Raw genomic sequence first — 15,342 nt, forward strand, 5'->3', positions numbered from 1 at the left:
GGGGGATACATCTCTCCAATCCGAGAGCTGAGGGAGGAATGGTTTGAGAGGGGAAAAAAATTCTTTCCTATCTATCATGGACTAGAAAATCAGCAGAAAGCTGCAGAGAGGCAAGCAGTGGGTGGCTAATTAAAGCAATTGAATTATTTTCCCTCAGCAAAGGATTGATTAGGCACTCGACCATATTGGGCACTCGTGGTATTGTGTTGGTCTCAAGCTCTTAAGGAAAAGCCTAATGAAAAAGCTGTAATTTGCTGTTTAAACAGTTGCTCTGCAGAGTTTTCAAATGCTCATAGATGGTCTGGAGAAATTTTCGCAGCTGACTGTGCGCTCCAAGTAACCTCAACTGGTGTTTTAGTCATGTCTGTATTATTATGTTTTTTCATCAATGGGCAACATGACCTGCTTTTAGTTTTTCAGTACAGCATGTTCATTTTCAGCCTAGTCCCATTTACTTTCCAGGTGTTGTTGCCTATTAAAATCACACCTATGCAGACATGAAGTTCAGTCAAAGCCCAGCTCCTGCCCTGGCACAGCTCAGCATAGTTCCCATGAAGGTGACATGGCTTTCCTGCAGGTGAAGAGGTGGCTGGGTTTGCCTGCAGTGCCCATTTAAAACATGACTGACCTGCACAGTGCTGTGGAGAAGCAGGCTCTAGCTGCCCCTACAGGCTGAGAATACAGTCTCTAGGGCTACTCGCTGTACAGTTTCCTCAAATTTAAGTTTAACTGCAAGAAATAATTTTTTTTTTGAAAAATAAATAAATAAATAGCTCTTATATGTTTCTTTTGGAATCTTTCTTTTTAGTCCCCTGCCAGAAGCTATAACTTTTAGTACCTTGATGAGCCAATATGCCAGTTTACATCAAATCTATGAGGGTATTAATTTTCAGTCATAAATAGTGTATCTGTAGTTTCTGCAGCTCTCCTTTGATGTGCCTCAGAGGTAGCTACAGCTGACTGGTGTCAATGAGCAGCTTTGCCAGATAAAAGCAGTCCCTTACGCCCTCGTAAGTGGTGAGCTAACACTGCAGGAGCAGTCAGCTGCAAGGTGTAATAGGCTAATTCCCCACAATAGCTATCGTTTTAATGAACCACCAAGGAAAAATCAGCAGCCATGTTGACAATTTTAAGGCTGTGGGTTGGAGGAGGAGGAGCTGCACACTAACCACCATTGCTGTTTCCTTGTCTAGGTACGTAAAGAGTACGGAAAATGCCTGCGCACACATTGCTGTAGTGGGAAAAGTACAGAGAGCTCTATTGGCTCAGGAAAAACCTCGGGGTCACGGACACCTGGAAGATATTCCACAGGCTCACAGGTAACCCATGCTTCTTGTCTTTGCCCCAAGGTTTGGCAATTCCACATCAATTTCCATGCTGGGTGGGAAGTTCTCCTCTGTGCTTCACCCTCCAGCAAGTCTGGTAGGAGCCCAAGAAGCTGCCATAGAGGAACCTCCATTGCAGCTGCAGAGATTTCCCCCTTTCCCAGACTTGAATTCAACATGGTTGCTTCTCTTGGGATGTGTTTGCAATTTGTGCCTCTCCAAGAACCTCATGAATAATTGCAATGAGCACAGAAAGTTCACATTTGCCATTCAGAGGCAGGTGAGTGCTCATAACCTGAGCTATCCTGCCTGTTCTCCATGGAGATCAGGAGCCTGGGAACATTTTGTTGGCTGTACTACAGCCCAGCATGCCCTTTAATTGCCATCTCAAGTATGTTGTCACTGCTATCACCACGTACAGGAATCATAAAATAAACAAAAATAACAACTGTTCTTCTTGCTTTGAAAATAATAATAATAATAATAATAATAATAAGGAAAACTACCAGAGTGCCGCAATAGCCTTCATACCTTTTTTTTATGGCATTCAGTGGTTTGATCAGTTCCATTATCTTGCTTGATTTTCCTCAGTTTATAGATCTCTTAAGGTAATCCACTGGGGCAAGATTGTCTCATTTAGTCACTGGATTTGTTATGTTTTGGTCACATAAGTTTCATATTTTGTGTAGCTTGTACATTTAGTCATTTTCAAGCTAACCTGTGTGTACAGACACAGATTTATGGATGGACGGTTCATATAGAATGAAGAAGTTTGCTTCTTAATCAATAGAAACCAAATACAAATTTATTCAGTATTACTAATGGAAGTAATTATACGTGACAGTTCAGCTGTTAAACTATGAAGCACATGCAGCGAATACCAGTTTATAACCTCCCAGGAAAACACAGTTTGTGATTTATATCTTGGAGCAAATTGTTATTAATTTTCGATGGCTTCCAAAATGTCATCCAAGAGCTCCACTTTGGCATTTACTTAAGTGTGGATGTAATACAGGGCAAATAACAGCAATAGAATATGGAGCTTCTCCCCAGTAGGACATCAAATCCCACGGTAATCAATAATGTACAAAGATACTGTATCCAGCAACATTTATTCGGGCCTCCTCCTTGGCAGCCTCAGCACTGCACTGACTCCTGAGAGCAGTTCCCTTGTCACAGGGGCTGCTTGAAGTATTGTGGTTGGTTATTTTCTGTTACAAGCTTGTTCTTGGAAAGAACGCAGGTGTTCAAGCCCTGTCACAGGCAGGAGAAACCTCATGTGGGAGAAAGAGAGTGGATGGAGATCTGCGCTGTAGAGTATATGGCCCCTGAGTTATGAAAAGTGCAAGAGGAACAAAACTCATTAGATTTCTTTTGTTTTTTCCTCTGAAAAGCACTTAGGGTGCAAAATAGTTAATCCATATGGATCATGTCAGAGGAATGAAATAGATTAAATGTCCAGATGAAAAAGAACTGCTATAAAAGTTTACCGGCTGCACGATACATTCTGATTCATTTTATAGAGGGCTAACGCATGCTTAGGAGATGCCATTAGTACATGGTTAATGAGTGGAGAGGGAGCTGTGACCAAGTGAGTGAGCCCTGGAAGATCTCACATGGTTAAGACCCCATCATGGGGAGCACTGGCTTTTCGGTGATTAGGAGAAACATGGTCTGTCACAGTGGCAAAGAGCATTCTGGATCTCCAAGATGGCCTAGCAGCCCCTCCATGTAGCTGTAGGGTACATCATACCCTGTGAGATGAGGCGTGGGTCTGCAGCAGACTGTTCACAAGATGCACACAGCTGACTTTCTGATTTTTCTGAAAGGTCTAGTTGGGAAAGAGCAAGGCAGTGCTGTAAAAGCCACAGAAGTAAATGCTCTACTTTGAGTCTGAGAAATAAAACAGAAGGCCAACACATTCGGGACACTATTTCCCCAGCAGCAGAAGCTATAACACTGATAGCAAAATCATCAGATTTTGCAATAGGGGAATAGAAGTTAGTTACTCATTTGCTGTGGATTTTTTTTTACCTAGATTTCCCAAGATAGATAGTAGTTATACAAAACTTCCACGCATTCAGGGACACCAAGAAACAAATCAACTGTTCTGTTATGCCCTGCAGAAAATTGACACAGACTATCCTAGGTAATATGGGAGGGAAATGTGCGTGCTTCTGTGTGTGAATTATTTTTCAGTTATTTAGTGCAATGTTGGTAAATCTTGAGCTTGCATGGGTTTGGGTTCCTCTCACATGTGATTTCTAAGGGTTTTTTTTTGTTGTTGTTTTGTTTTGTTTTGTTTTGTTTTTAATTGAGATGCAAACAGAGTGAGCAATCCTATTATGCACTTCTTATTTGAGAGAGGCATTTGTATTATGAAGTTAGGCGGGCAGTGTCTGGTATGCACGAGATGGTTATAACCAAACAGCAATTGCTTGCTTACTGCTGGATAGAAACAAGTCTCATCCTGAGCTAGGCACACCAATAGCCCATCTTTAGTGAGGCAGAAAGAAACCTATCTGCAGCTGCTAAAAATTCATTACCTGCTGTGGTTCAATCCCTCTTCAGAGCCGGATTCGTAGGATGTGGAACGACACAGTTCGAAAGCAGTCCGAGTCTTCCTTTATTACTGGAGATATAAACAGTTCAGCTTCACTCAACAGAGGTAATTATAAACTTTTCTTTTTCTTTTTCTTTTTTCTTTTTCTTTTTTCTGTATCTCTAACTCTTGTGATGAGTAATGAGTCTTAAATATGTTGCCCCTCTTTTTCCTCACTTCAGATGGTGCCAGACCCTATTCATTTACACAAGAAATGTTACAGTATTAACTGGGAGGAGGTTTTGTGCTGGTTGTTTCCTTTTTTTCTTTTCTTTATTTAATTTTACACGTGCATTTTCAAGGAATGTCATTTCTGGATGGGAATTAGGAAAAGGGGGAAAAATAGAATCCCAAACCAACCCCATAGTCAAAAAGAAATCTTCACATTCCCCCAACAAACTGCCATATGCTGCTGTGGTATCAGGCCTCATTGCTGATGGTGAAAATGGGCCGTTATGACAGTGAACTGCCTGCATTAAGCATCACAGACCTTGTGATTGCTCTGGGTACATAGCAATTCTGTCGTCTTTGTGGAAGCAAAAACGAGCAGCAGAGCACATATGTAAGAAAAACTGTGTGCTTGGAACAAAATCGTCTGCATTGATGTTCATACCTAGTTTGAAGAACTGACTAATGTGAACTTTATATAGACATCTGTGGAGGAAAGGCTATCAGAGATGTACAGAAATAGAGGCATGCCAAAGACAATGTGGTGCCTGGCACTAGAGGAAATCTGAGCTTTTTTTTCTTTTTAGAAAGGTCTTTTTAGTCAGTTATGGGAAAATGACAGTAAGAGGGGGGGAAAAAACTCAGAGACTGGTTTGTCTGTAGTTTAGTACAGTTACCTTATGGCTTAACCATGATGTTAAATTCTGTTTTGCGTCTCTACCCAGTTTATGCTGGAATTAAGATGGGGCAGAATTTGGATTACTGAGCCCAGCTGTTATCATGACGGTGAAAATGGAAAGTGTTTCCATTGCTGATGGTTGCACTGAACAGATAACTGAGAGTTGAACTGGGACTTTGGTTCTTTTCCAGTCTTTATTCACCCATTATCCCCACTGCTTTTAGGATGAGTTTTGCCTGTGTAATATTATGAGGGTACGCTTTGAGAATTTTGACTGCGCTGTTAGTAGTATTGACTGCAGAGTGCAGGGGAGCTAAGTGTATGTGATTAATTTTTCTTAACATTATACATATATTCCCAAATCAGTGCAAAGGGAAAGGTGGCATAGTTAACTGGGAAGTGTAATTTTGTCCCTTGACCCACTCTGAAGGTGTTTGTGCTTGTGTAGTTTCATTTTGCACTAGAGATTTGTTGATAAAGGTGGCCATAAGATGCCATTACTGCAAATGCCTCTGCTCATATTGATTTTACTGTGTGCATTGCCCTTGCGTCTCTCTCCATCTTTGCTACAAGCAGGCTTCTCTGGGTCTAATTTAGTGGGGGATCAGTTGTACAAAGGTTACAGAGCGAACCACTGTTCCCCTCTGCCATCCATCTCAGCAGCAAACCAGAATGTGTTATGCATGAACTGTTCAATCCTTTAGTTAGCACAGAATTTTCCTTGTTATCCAGTGCAGCTGAAGCTACAAAGGGAAATGCTTTAGCAAACAGCATCTTGGACTTGCTGGCAGAAAAAAAAAGGCATTTCTTTTTTCAGTTTTAGCTTTTTTTGTGCAAAGATGGGAGTATGACTGTAAATTGGGAAAGCTGTGAAGAGGTTTTAAGTGAGTAGTCTCCATGCCAGTGTGGCAAGAGCCCACGTGTAGATGTACCTGTTATTTAAAGGTCGGTTGGGAAATGAACTGTTGGGGGAGGCATCTTCAACGTGGATTTCATCCAGCTATTTCTGTTGTGTGCCATCACATGAGATGAATCACGCAAAGGGCCTGCATCTCTCCACAGACTGCAGAAATAGCCTGGTAACTGTCTTCAAAAGGATGCTTTGTGGTGGGATGCTTAAGCGTCTTGAATAAGTTGTGCTATTATACAGGGGTACCCTTCCTCTTTTTCACACAAGCAGGCACATAATTTATTGTTTCTGTTTGATGGGTTGTGGTTTTTGTTGTTGTTGTTTTTTGTAGTAGATAGTTGTGCAAAATGGAGGTTAAAACACTTATTTGGGAGTCAGTGTCTCTGAAGCAGCAGGTGGTCATTTCTGCTACACCTGACATCAACAGAAATCCTGCTGTAGAGGGCCCCAGATATTTCACACTTTATCCTTTTATTCTGCCTGGAAAGAAATGTTCATGGTCCTAGGGCTTTGCATAAAGTGTAAGTTGTTTCTTCAATCTCTCCCTCAGGAGAGCTGAAGCCTGAACAGATCAGTAGGGCAATGTGGTTTTCACAATCCTTGTCTTCCTCTTAATATTACAATATATATCAAGCTTTAAAGGAGACATTTCATTAATGTTTTATTTACAAGTGTGCAATTAAAGCTTAGAGGAATCAAGTATGAGTCTTGAATTGTATGGATGGTATCTTTCTGTGCCTGAGGTTGATACAGCAGGCTTGTATACACTTTCAGAAGTCTCTCTTCAGCCCTCCCAGCCTAGATACCTTCTACATGAAACTATATTACCCAAATTATACATACTTTATGCACAGGTATTTTTCCCAGTGCCTTCAGTCAACAACCCAGTTTCTAAAGCAGAGAGAAAATTATCCTTTCTCCCAAGAATCAACCCGGCCTCCAGCTCCTGGCCTGACTCCACTCCTCCTTTTCCTAGGCTGGTGCTGACTTTTCATGCTCCTGTTGTGAAAGCAGACAGCAGTGACACATCCTCTAACTGGGGTACTTTCTCATCTAAGCCTTTTTTCCATGGTCACTCACACAGTACTGACAGCCCCCTGCTGCTTGCTGATGTCCCAGGCAAGTCTGCCCTTACTGTTCTTTTTCCTGTATTATGATTAGCTTTTGCTGTCCCACTTCATCCGCTTTTCTCCTTCCATGAACCACATGGATGTCAGTCTGGAATATCGTGTTTGTACGGCACATCCCTCCTTTAGACACATAGCTGTATCTTTTTCTGACTTAGCAGATGTCATATTCCTTGCAGCTTTTTTTTCAGCTCCAGCCCCTCTTTCATCTGCTGCCTTCTTCCCCTGCCAATGTCATGGGCCATGATATTGTTTTTGCACCTTCTGCATTACGTTATTCCCATTCATCCCACTGGGAATTTCCAGCATATTCCCAAACTCGCCTGGTATAACGTGTTCTGTAATGAAACCAATACTTACTCTTGACTGTCAAGACATACATGATAATTTCAGGTATCTACTGAAGGCAACTTCCAGTTGCAGACCAGTACAAACTGTTTTAGGCTCTGTTCTCCCTTGCTGCTCATAGCTTCATGTGTTTGGGGATGTAGCACTCTACCCCTTCTACTGTCAGAGGAGGAACATGCTGGTGTGCCCTGTAGGCAATTACTCTGTTTCAAGAGATAGGGGGTTTCCTGCTCCTCACACTCTAACTGTACAACTTTGCCATTTTTCCCACCATGGATACCATGGCTGGGTATTCCTTCCATCTATTTTACATCCATCTTGTGCTTCTCTCAGCACTGAAAATTTGAGCTGGACCTACTGCTTCAATGTCTTCATCTCAGTGGTTTTCCAGCTTGTCTGTGACACCAATCTCTGCAGGATAAAAAGTGCAGACATTATTTTGGGAGTTTCTTCATCTCCCTGTGCTTGTGATCCTTTCAGTGTTGTCTGTTTTTCTCTGCATTTCTCTTCTGCTATATCTCATGTGTGACACAGCATGGACTGGCCTTTATTTATGTTAGGCATGACCAGACTGTAATTCACTGTGGAATAGTGTGTTTGCAAAGTCCCCAAGCCTGCGTTTTGTTATCCTCCTTGCCTGACTAGGAATTGATGCAGCTGTGGTCTGAATGCCATGGCATCCAGCTGACTTCAGTCTCCCAAGTCTAAGTCTCATGCAGAGTTATTTAAACTTTGCTACACCTGAGCCAAGTCTGTAGAGCTGTACTCAGCTCAGACAAGTACCACATGGCAAAGTAATGCTGGAGCTGTAGAACAGTGTTGGATTAGCAGCCCAGATGTGCAGCAACATCTGGGGGACAGCCTGCCCAAGTCAGAGACAGTGCAAGGGTTGAGCATGCTAGTATTGTCGAACTTATAACTGCAGGCTGTTTTGGAGTTAGCTACAAAAGGTGAGTAGGGTAAAACCTGAACCAAGCTGATGACTTTCTGAATGGGAAAGAATAAGTCTTCCTTTGCCTAAGGGGTAACTGGGAGGTTTAAGAGGTCTTGATGCAGACACTCAGACAAAATGCTGAAAAAGTGGACCAAAAGTTTACACTGAGTTGCCTGTAGGGTGGAATGTTTGCTCCAATTTGTTTCCTTGAAGGCTGAAAAGCAGAAGGTAGAGAAAGCAACAAGTTCATCAGGAGAAGACAGTAGGTAACTGTGTGGTTGTGACAGGGTATTCTGTGGTGGTCGGGTTAACAGTTGTTAAAAAGAGCAGAGATGAAAAGCAGTTAATATCATTACTGTTGTTTCAATTCTGTTACACTTGTACGTTTGAAATCTAGTCATGGACCTGTGCAGTCCACGCAGGTGGAAAGGGAATGTCACTCAGCACTGTGCTGATATCAAGAGGAACAGATTGCGAAGGACCACTGCAAATGTGAACATTGTTGAAACTCTGCTGGTATGGCATGGACCCAAGCTCTGGGGACATCTATGTGGCCTCCTTCTAAGCATGAGGGACAGGTCTGTTTGCACGTTGGGAGCATTACTGTCAAAAAACACTCAAGAAGCTCAGACAGCCTTGCAAACAAGCAGTTGTAGTGCAAAACAGCAATGCAACTTCAGCCTGTTTTTATCCATGTCTCAGGTGAGAGGTAAAACAATAATTACTGTCTCTCTCTGGATATGAGACAGCAGATAGAGAAAAAAGAAAACATCATGAACCCTATGGTACTTTGTTACCTTTCAGGTTTTCAAGTTGGAGATTTGATATTTTCTTCTAGGGGAAAAATGAGCTATCATTTTATATCCCCAGGTCCAGGGTCCAGCACAGAGCAGTAGAGGGTGGAGGCAAAGACAAGGCTGGAAGCTGGGTTACAACCACCATCCAAGGTTGTCTGGTCAGGAGACAGACAGAAGGAAAGGACTGGTAGCCCAGCAGGGGGTTTGGGACACAGGTGAGGCTTATGGGGGACACTAAGTCGAGTGAGTGCCATCAAGTTCCTATAAGCTGGCACTAGATCACCAGGAACTTTGGCAACTCTTGCTGCAAGGTGAAGAGTCTTAAATATTTTAATTGTTCCTTTTGGCCTCAGGAGTCTGCTTATGAGGGTGGATGCACCCTTGCACTCACTATCAAACCTTGGGTGCTGGATGAGTATATGAAAACCAGAAAAAAAAAAGAAAAAAAAATCCATCAAAAAGTCACTGTGAAGCTCCAGGATCCCCAGTATTAGTGCATTTGTTATTTTTCCCAGCTAGGAAAGCCATATTCACTCCTATTTTTCCACTGCAAATGCTCTGACATGGGAAACTGAAATGAGGATATTCTTTTGTCCCTGTCCTTTGCCTTTTCCTCCCAAATGCCTAAGTGTCATTGCATGTCTCAGACTGTAAGTAGTGCTCCTGCATAAGTACTTGATTTCTCTTTGCTTTATTTTTTCTCCCCTGCTTTTTTATATCAACCACAAAGACATAATCTGAAACGTACACAGGAAAAAGGGAAATTATTGCTACTGTTTTCAGAGATAATCAGTTTAATGTCAAATTCATGTGGATTTCTTCATAATGAACAGAACAAATTGAGCTCAAATTCAAACAGTGGGAATCTGAGTCAGAGAGGAAAATTAAAATGAAGAACATTAATATCCTGATTTCTAACCCAAGATGTGATTGTTTCCTAAATGAAATCTCCCATCAAATTCCTACCACCCACTCAAAAATATAATTAAGCTGTGATTTCCATGCTGAAACCATATCTGCACTGTTAACTCAGCAGGGTTGTCTGTGTGTGTTTTAGGGAGAGGGGGGGAGGTTTTAAATTATCTTCAGGTGGCCATATCTGCCTGCATTTTTAGGAAGCTTTTCCTCATAAAACACATTAGAAGGTGATATTCTGCCTTGGCCAGAAGTCATTTCAGAAGATGGTAGCTGCAGGTTTGCACTGGAGCACTGAAGTGAATCGAGTTTGGGTTGCTGTCCCCAGATTTTCCCCTTCTGTATGGCGAGATGAATACACTTCTGTTTAGTGTCTGCATAGGATTGGTGTGTATTAGGTAGGACATGATTTGGAAATACAGCAGTGAAAACAGTTTGACTTTTGATATGGTTAAAGAGAGAGACAAGCAAAGGGGAAGGAAGAGCAAAGTGAAAAATCAACACACACTGCTCAGGAATAGCTTAACCTAGTTCAGCAGTTTTCTGGTTCTGGCTTCAGAGCTGTGCTCTATCTGAGCTGTCAGCCCCAGTTCAGGAGCTTAAATGAAGAGCAATTTCTCCATACGCTTTAAAGAATGACTTGGTCATCTGAGCCCATTTGCAAAGCTGACCCTTTGCTGTCAGTGCCTAAGGAAAACAGAGGGTGAGTGCAAATTTGGATCGCAGGATCGTTCCCATTGCCATGTGTCAGTCTATCTCAAGATGCTCATTCTCTCCTTGATGGATTTATGTGGCCGGCATGACAGACAGATTTTCAGAATTTATATTGCATATAAAACAAATAGCAAGCACTTGAACTCCGGGAGAGGTAGGAACGCCTCTACTTGTCTCAATCAGATATTCAGAGGGCGCCATCCACTGATATGTCACAGTCTGGCTAAACAGCTCTTACTTGCTCTGAGCAACACCAATGACTCTTGTTCAGGCTCAAAGGTATTGGAGAATAAATACCGCTTTCTTTCCATTTGCTTTCTTTTTTTGTGTGTTCCATATTTAGTGGTTGTCAGGGTCCTTTGGAGGGAAGCACTTTTCAAAGCTGAGCCTAGGATGACCATGGAAGAAACTGCAGCCTCAGTGACCATTTGGAGACCATCGTCTGTCAATGTGCAAATCTCATTTCATCATCATCACTGCTTTAAACCGATGGCATGGCACTTTTCCCTCAGAGCCCAGCCATTCTTCAGAGTATCTGTGCTTGATACTGGCCTTGCACACCGTTGCTGAGCCAGCAGGTGTGTTCTGCTGCACCAGCCCAAAGGGCACAGCAAACACTGCTTTCGAGCATTTCCCTTCCCAGAATCTAGCAAAGCTCCCAGCCTTGGGAAGGTTAAGCTTTGTTGCAGGGGATTCAGCAGTCCTGGAGCCTGGAGGCGGCTGATTTAGCCACAAACAGCAACAGCAATGTGAACCCACTCTCCTCCGGCCTCAGGAGTATGATTAGCAGTTCCATTTCTGTTTCTTTTCAGTTGAATCTGCCTCTTGAGAGCAGAGTAGTGTTTTTCTGAGGTGCTTTTGTGTCCCTTGGATGTTTGGTGGAAGTCAAAGGGCAATAAGCAGGTTGAGAGTCCCCTGAGGCATCTCTCCACTAATCCAGAGCAAGCCTGCAGGCTCTGTTCTAGCATTTCATCTAGCCACTGTCTCTCAAGAGCTGTGGCTTCTGCTCCCTCTCTTGGGGAGGCTATGCTCAAGAGCACTTGAGGTTCCTGTACTGCAAATGCCATGTCTGCCAGTGCTCACAGTCAGGGGAATAGCACAGGAATTTCAGAAGGTTAATTTATGTCAGAACTCTAAAATTTCCATTTTGCCCAGCGTGGGTGGCTGTTTCTTTACCATCTCACTGCCACTGGCATTTTCCTGATGAGACTGCCTAAGTTTTCAGTCTTTGGCTTTGTCCCCTGTGTCCCCTGCTTTTCTGCTTTCTCTTTGTAACCATTGCAGAGCATATATATCACTCCCTGATTCTCCCTGACCCCACAAGTACCAGTGCCTGGGTCCCACACCCAGGCAGATCACAAATTGGGATGGAGTAGTCCACGTGCACTGAGTCAGCTCAGAGGGATTGCTGTTTGCAAGACATAAATCTCTGCAGCCCTGCTAAGTGGCTGTTGGTTTAACTAAATGTCAGCATCTGGCCTCAAAATGAACCATCCTGATAATTGTATATGAAGTAGAGATGAATTCCAGGTAGCTGTAAGCAAATGAATATTTTCTATTTGTAAGGAAAATGCAATATCCTTTTGGACTAGCAATTGCCTTGACTTTACTTTTTTTTCTCCTGTTGTTTATGGTTTGTGGGTTTTTGGTTTGTTTCTTTTTTTCAATCAGCCTTACATATGCCAGGAAAAATATGATTTTCTGCATCAGGGATCAAAACTTAGGGAATTTAACTCATATTTCTGCCTACGTGTGAAATGAATCCCACTGCAGATTGTCTTCTGGTTTATTTTGCCTCTCTGCTGCCTGGGACAGAGTTAGCTGAGATTTGTTGCAGTGATTTCAGTGAGTGACGTGGCATTCTTCCTTTGGGAGATATTATGAACTGGCTTTGATTTTAGGATTGACAGCCGTATAATTGGAAGTTCAGTCATTAGGTGGATCAGATTTAAAGAGGAAAAGTAAGGGCAAAGCAATTTCTGAAATCAGAGCAGGCTTTGGGGACTATTAGATCCAGCAGAGTATTGCTGCAGAGCAGTCTTAGCATGATGACTGTGGAGGAAGGAAGAAAGCATGGCTGCTTTTACAGACTCTTGCAAGTACAGGCCAGTTTCCACCATAGGCATGGCTCCTCACGTCTTGGTTAAGAGCTTGCATCTAGTGAGCAATAAGTATAAAGGGGAACAAAGAGCCATGATGCACTTTTGTTTATTTAGTCAAGGCATAGAACTCTTTGAAGCAGCAGCAGTGGTTAAAAAGAAATGTCCCATCTGGAGAATGTGCTTCTGCTCCAAGCAGCTGAGAAAGAATCAGTGAAACGATGGCCTCTGTCCCATGGCAAACATTTATAAGTTGTTGTGGACTAGTGATGTGTTTTGAACGTTGCCTGCAGATTACAATCCATCTGAGGCTTATCATCTGAAATCATTCCAGGAGCAAGGAGGGAAAAAGGGGAAAAAAAGCTACTATCCCTGCCCTGTTTCTGTGTAAAAGCATGGGATGTTTCATTTCGCAGAAGATGGCCCAGAGCTTAACAATCTCATTTGCTGAAATTCCATTTCACTTCAGTCAGTATTAATAGCTTCTCAATGAATAGATTAGATGCTGCAAGTGACAACAAACCTATTTGAGAGAAATTTAATAGGGAGGTTTATTGAAGTTTATTAACTAAATCCTGTTGGCTATTATAAGAACACGGCTCGATAAATCTGAACGTCAGAGCGCTTGTTGAAGGGAACAAGGAAGAATGCTGAAGATACCCGTTGTCCTTCGGCAAATGTGTGTGATTTCACTTTTCATAGTTGTATTAATTGTTTGAATAATTTACAAGAGAACTTGTGGAAGACCAGAATTGTTTAAAATACTTCAAAATTCTTCCTGCAACACAGTAAAGAGCGGTACTGAATGCTGATAAGCAAAGTCACAGAGATGGCTGGAGCTTTGACTCATACAAACCTGCTTGGAATGTATTTTCTTTGCCTGAGAGTAAAATGGAATAAATAAGTTAATGCTCAATGACATACAGAGCTAGGAAGAATTTACAAATGGATCTGTGCAGCAAGGTTATTTCAGTAACGTTCAAGTTAAGATGAGTTATTATGGTTAGAGTAAGGTAGTGTGTTTTTGCTTGTTTGTGGACACTTAGGAAAAGATTCATCTCTAACCACATAGTTGGTGCCCTGTATAACGCAGAGCGGATAAACCTGTACTCCCTGCAGCCAAGGCACTGCAGTACCTCTGGGGACTGGGCCACACTCTCTCTGCAGGGTGGTCTGAAGTTCAATATATGAAGTGTGAGAAGCCAGGGTTCTCAGTTGATGAGGTCTGTGGACAGAAAAATAAGTTGGCTGCTTTCAGGAGGCAGAGTGGGCAGGGGTACAGCTCCCTACCCTGTCCTGTGGGATGGGAGCAGCAAAAGCTGTGTGGATGGCAAATGGGGAAAAAACATAAATATTGAGCGGAAACTCATCAGTACATTCTGAAAATACAACCAAAAAAAAAAAAAAAAGACAAGAAAAATTACATTTTTGGACTCTCGGGTCAGAGGCAATGGAATATTTTGTTACAACTCAGATGTGCTTTTTCTGAACTATTTATTTTAGTTTCTACTCTAATGAAAAGATGACATCATAAGAAAGAGTCGAAGTCAGCATTCATACAAACCACTCTTGAGAAACAAAAAAGAAAAACATTTCATTTGGAAAATACTGGGCTTCTCTGGATGTTTTTGAAACATTCAATTGATTGATTCACTAGTTTGCCAGCTTGCATTTATTAAATGCTTTAGTCTCCTTTCTTTGCAAAACTGCACTCTTGGCATGTCTTCTGGGCAGCGGGGAAATCTTCCCTTCCCCAGTGTGTTTCCAGCCTGCTAAAATGCACGTAGCAAGGCAAGCAAGGTTTTGGCAAGTCACTGAAGAGATACAAAGCCAAAAGAGATATGTGAGTGTGTTGTTACCTATGTGGGCAGATGACCCTGAATAGAGCAGTGATGCCCAATACATTGGCAGCTTGCTTAGGCCACACTGCATGACATTAATTTTCAGAAAGGCTGGAGGAGTACTTGGATATGTTTCCCTTTCTGTTGAGCAGACCACGCAGATGATTCAAGTTAGCTTAAATGCCTTTGTATGGCTTTGTCAGCCAGCTGCCCACAAGAAAGTAGTTGAATTTTGTTCCTGAGCGATACAACCTAGAGTATGGTGACATATGCTTGTAATCTTTCTTTTCACCCTTTGCTTTTAGTTGAGTGTTTAAATTGTACCTGTTTAACAAGGTGTAGCCTTCTGTTATGTTCATATGTCAAATTCCTGCTGTCCTGCTGTTAAACGTGGGCTCTGTTTGTGAACTTCTCATCCCATTGAATAAGGAGATGCCCATGTGAACTTTTGGCTTTGAAGCCTCATCTTTTTCCCACTCTCGAGAGCAGGCGTGCCCACATGCACACAGCACGAGATGGGTTTGGAAATGAGGTGAGTTTGCCTTCAGTAGAGTACCTTTGGATAGCAGAACTGAAGGTGTTGCAGTGCAGCTGAGCTGAAGCCAGCCTGCATAACTAAGCAAATAAAGAAGTAAAAAGCATGCTTGGTGACTGTGTGCTGGGCTCAGGTGCTTCAGGAAATGGCGGAGAAGGAATTTGTATAGGGGATGTTACCACTGAAGTGCTGCAGAGCAAGGATGACACTGGGCTGCTTGATTTGCTGGGAGTAATTGGTGTCATGCCATGGAAAGCCGTGACATGTTGTGCCAGATAGGCCTATTTGCTTCTTCTCTTAGCATTTTCAGAAGGTGTGCATTTTGATCCTGGCCTTTGTTGGACTTCA

At 42.4% G+C, this 15,342-nt stretch overlaps 1 protein-coding gene across 17 annotated transcripts in view; it reads left to right on the top strand.

Moving 5' to 3' along the window:
- ADGRL3 (adhesion G protein-coupled receptor L3) overlaps positions 1-15,342 on the top strand; it is a 478,165-nt gene that overhangs the window by 444,650 nt on the left and 18,173 nt on the right. For all 17 annotated transcript variants that reach the window (XM_015861714.1, XM_032444013.1, XM_032444015.1 and 14 more), the window contains 2 exons: positions 1,194-1,319; positions 3,897-3,993. In XM_015861714.1, coding sequence (XP_015717200.1) covers positions 1,194-1,319; positions 3,897-3,993 — 223 coding nt within the window. The remainder of the gene's footprint in view (positions 1-1,193; positions 1,320-3,896; positions 3,994-15,342) is intronic.

The sequence above is a fragment of the Coturnix japonica genome, chromosome 4 (genome assembly GCF_001577835.2).
Source record: "Coturnix japonica isolate 7356 chromosome 4, Coturnix japonica 2.1, whole genome shotgun sequence".
Taxonomy (NCBI): Eukaryota; Metazoa; Chordata; class Aves; order Galliformes; family Phasianidae; genus Coturnix; species Coturnix japonica.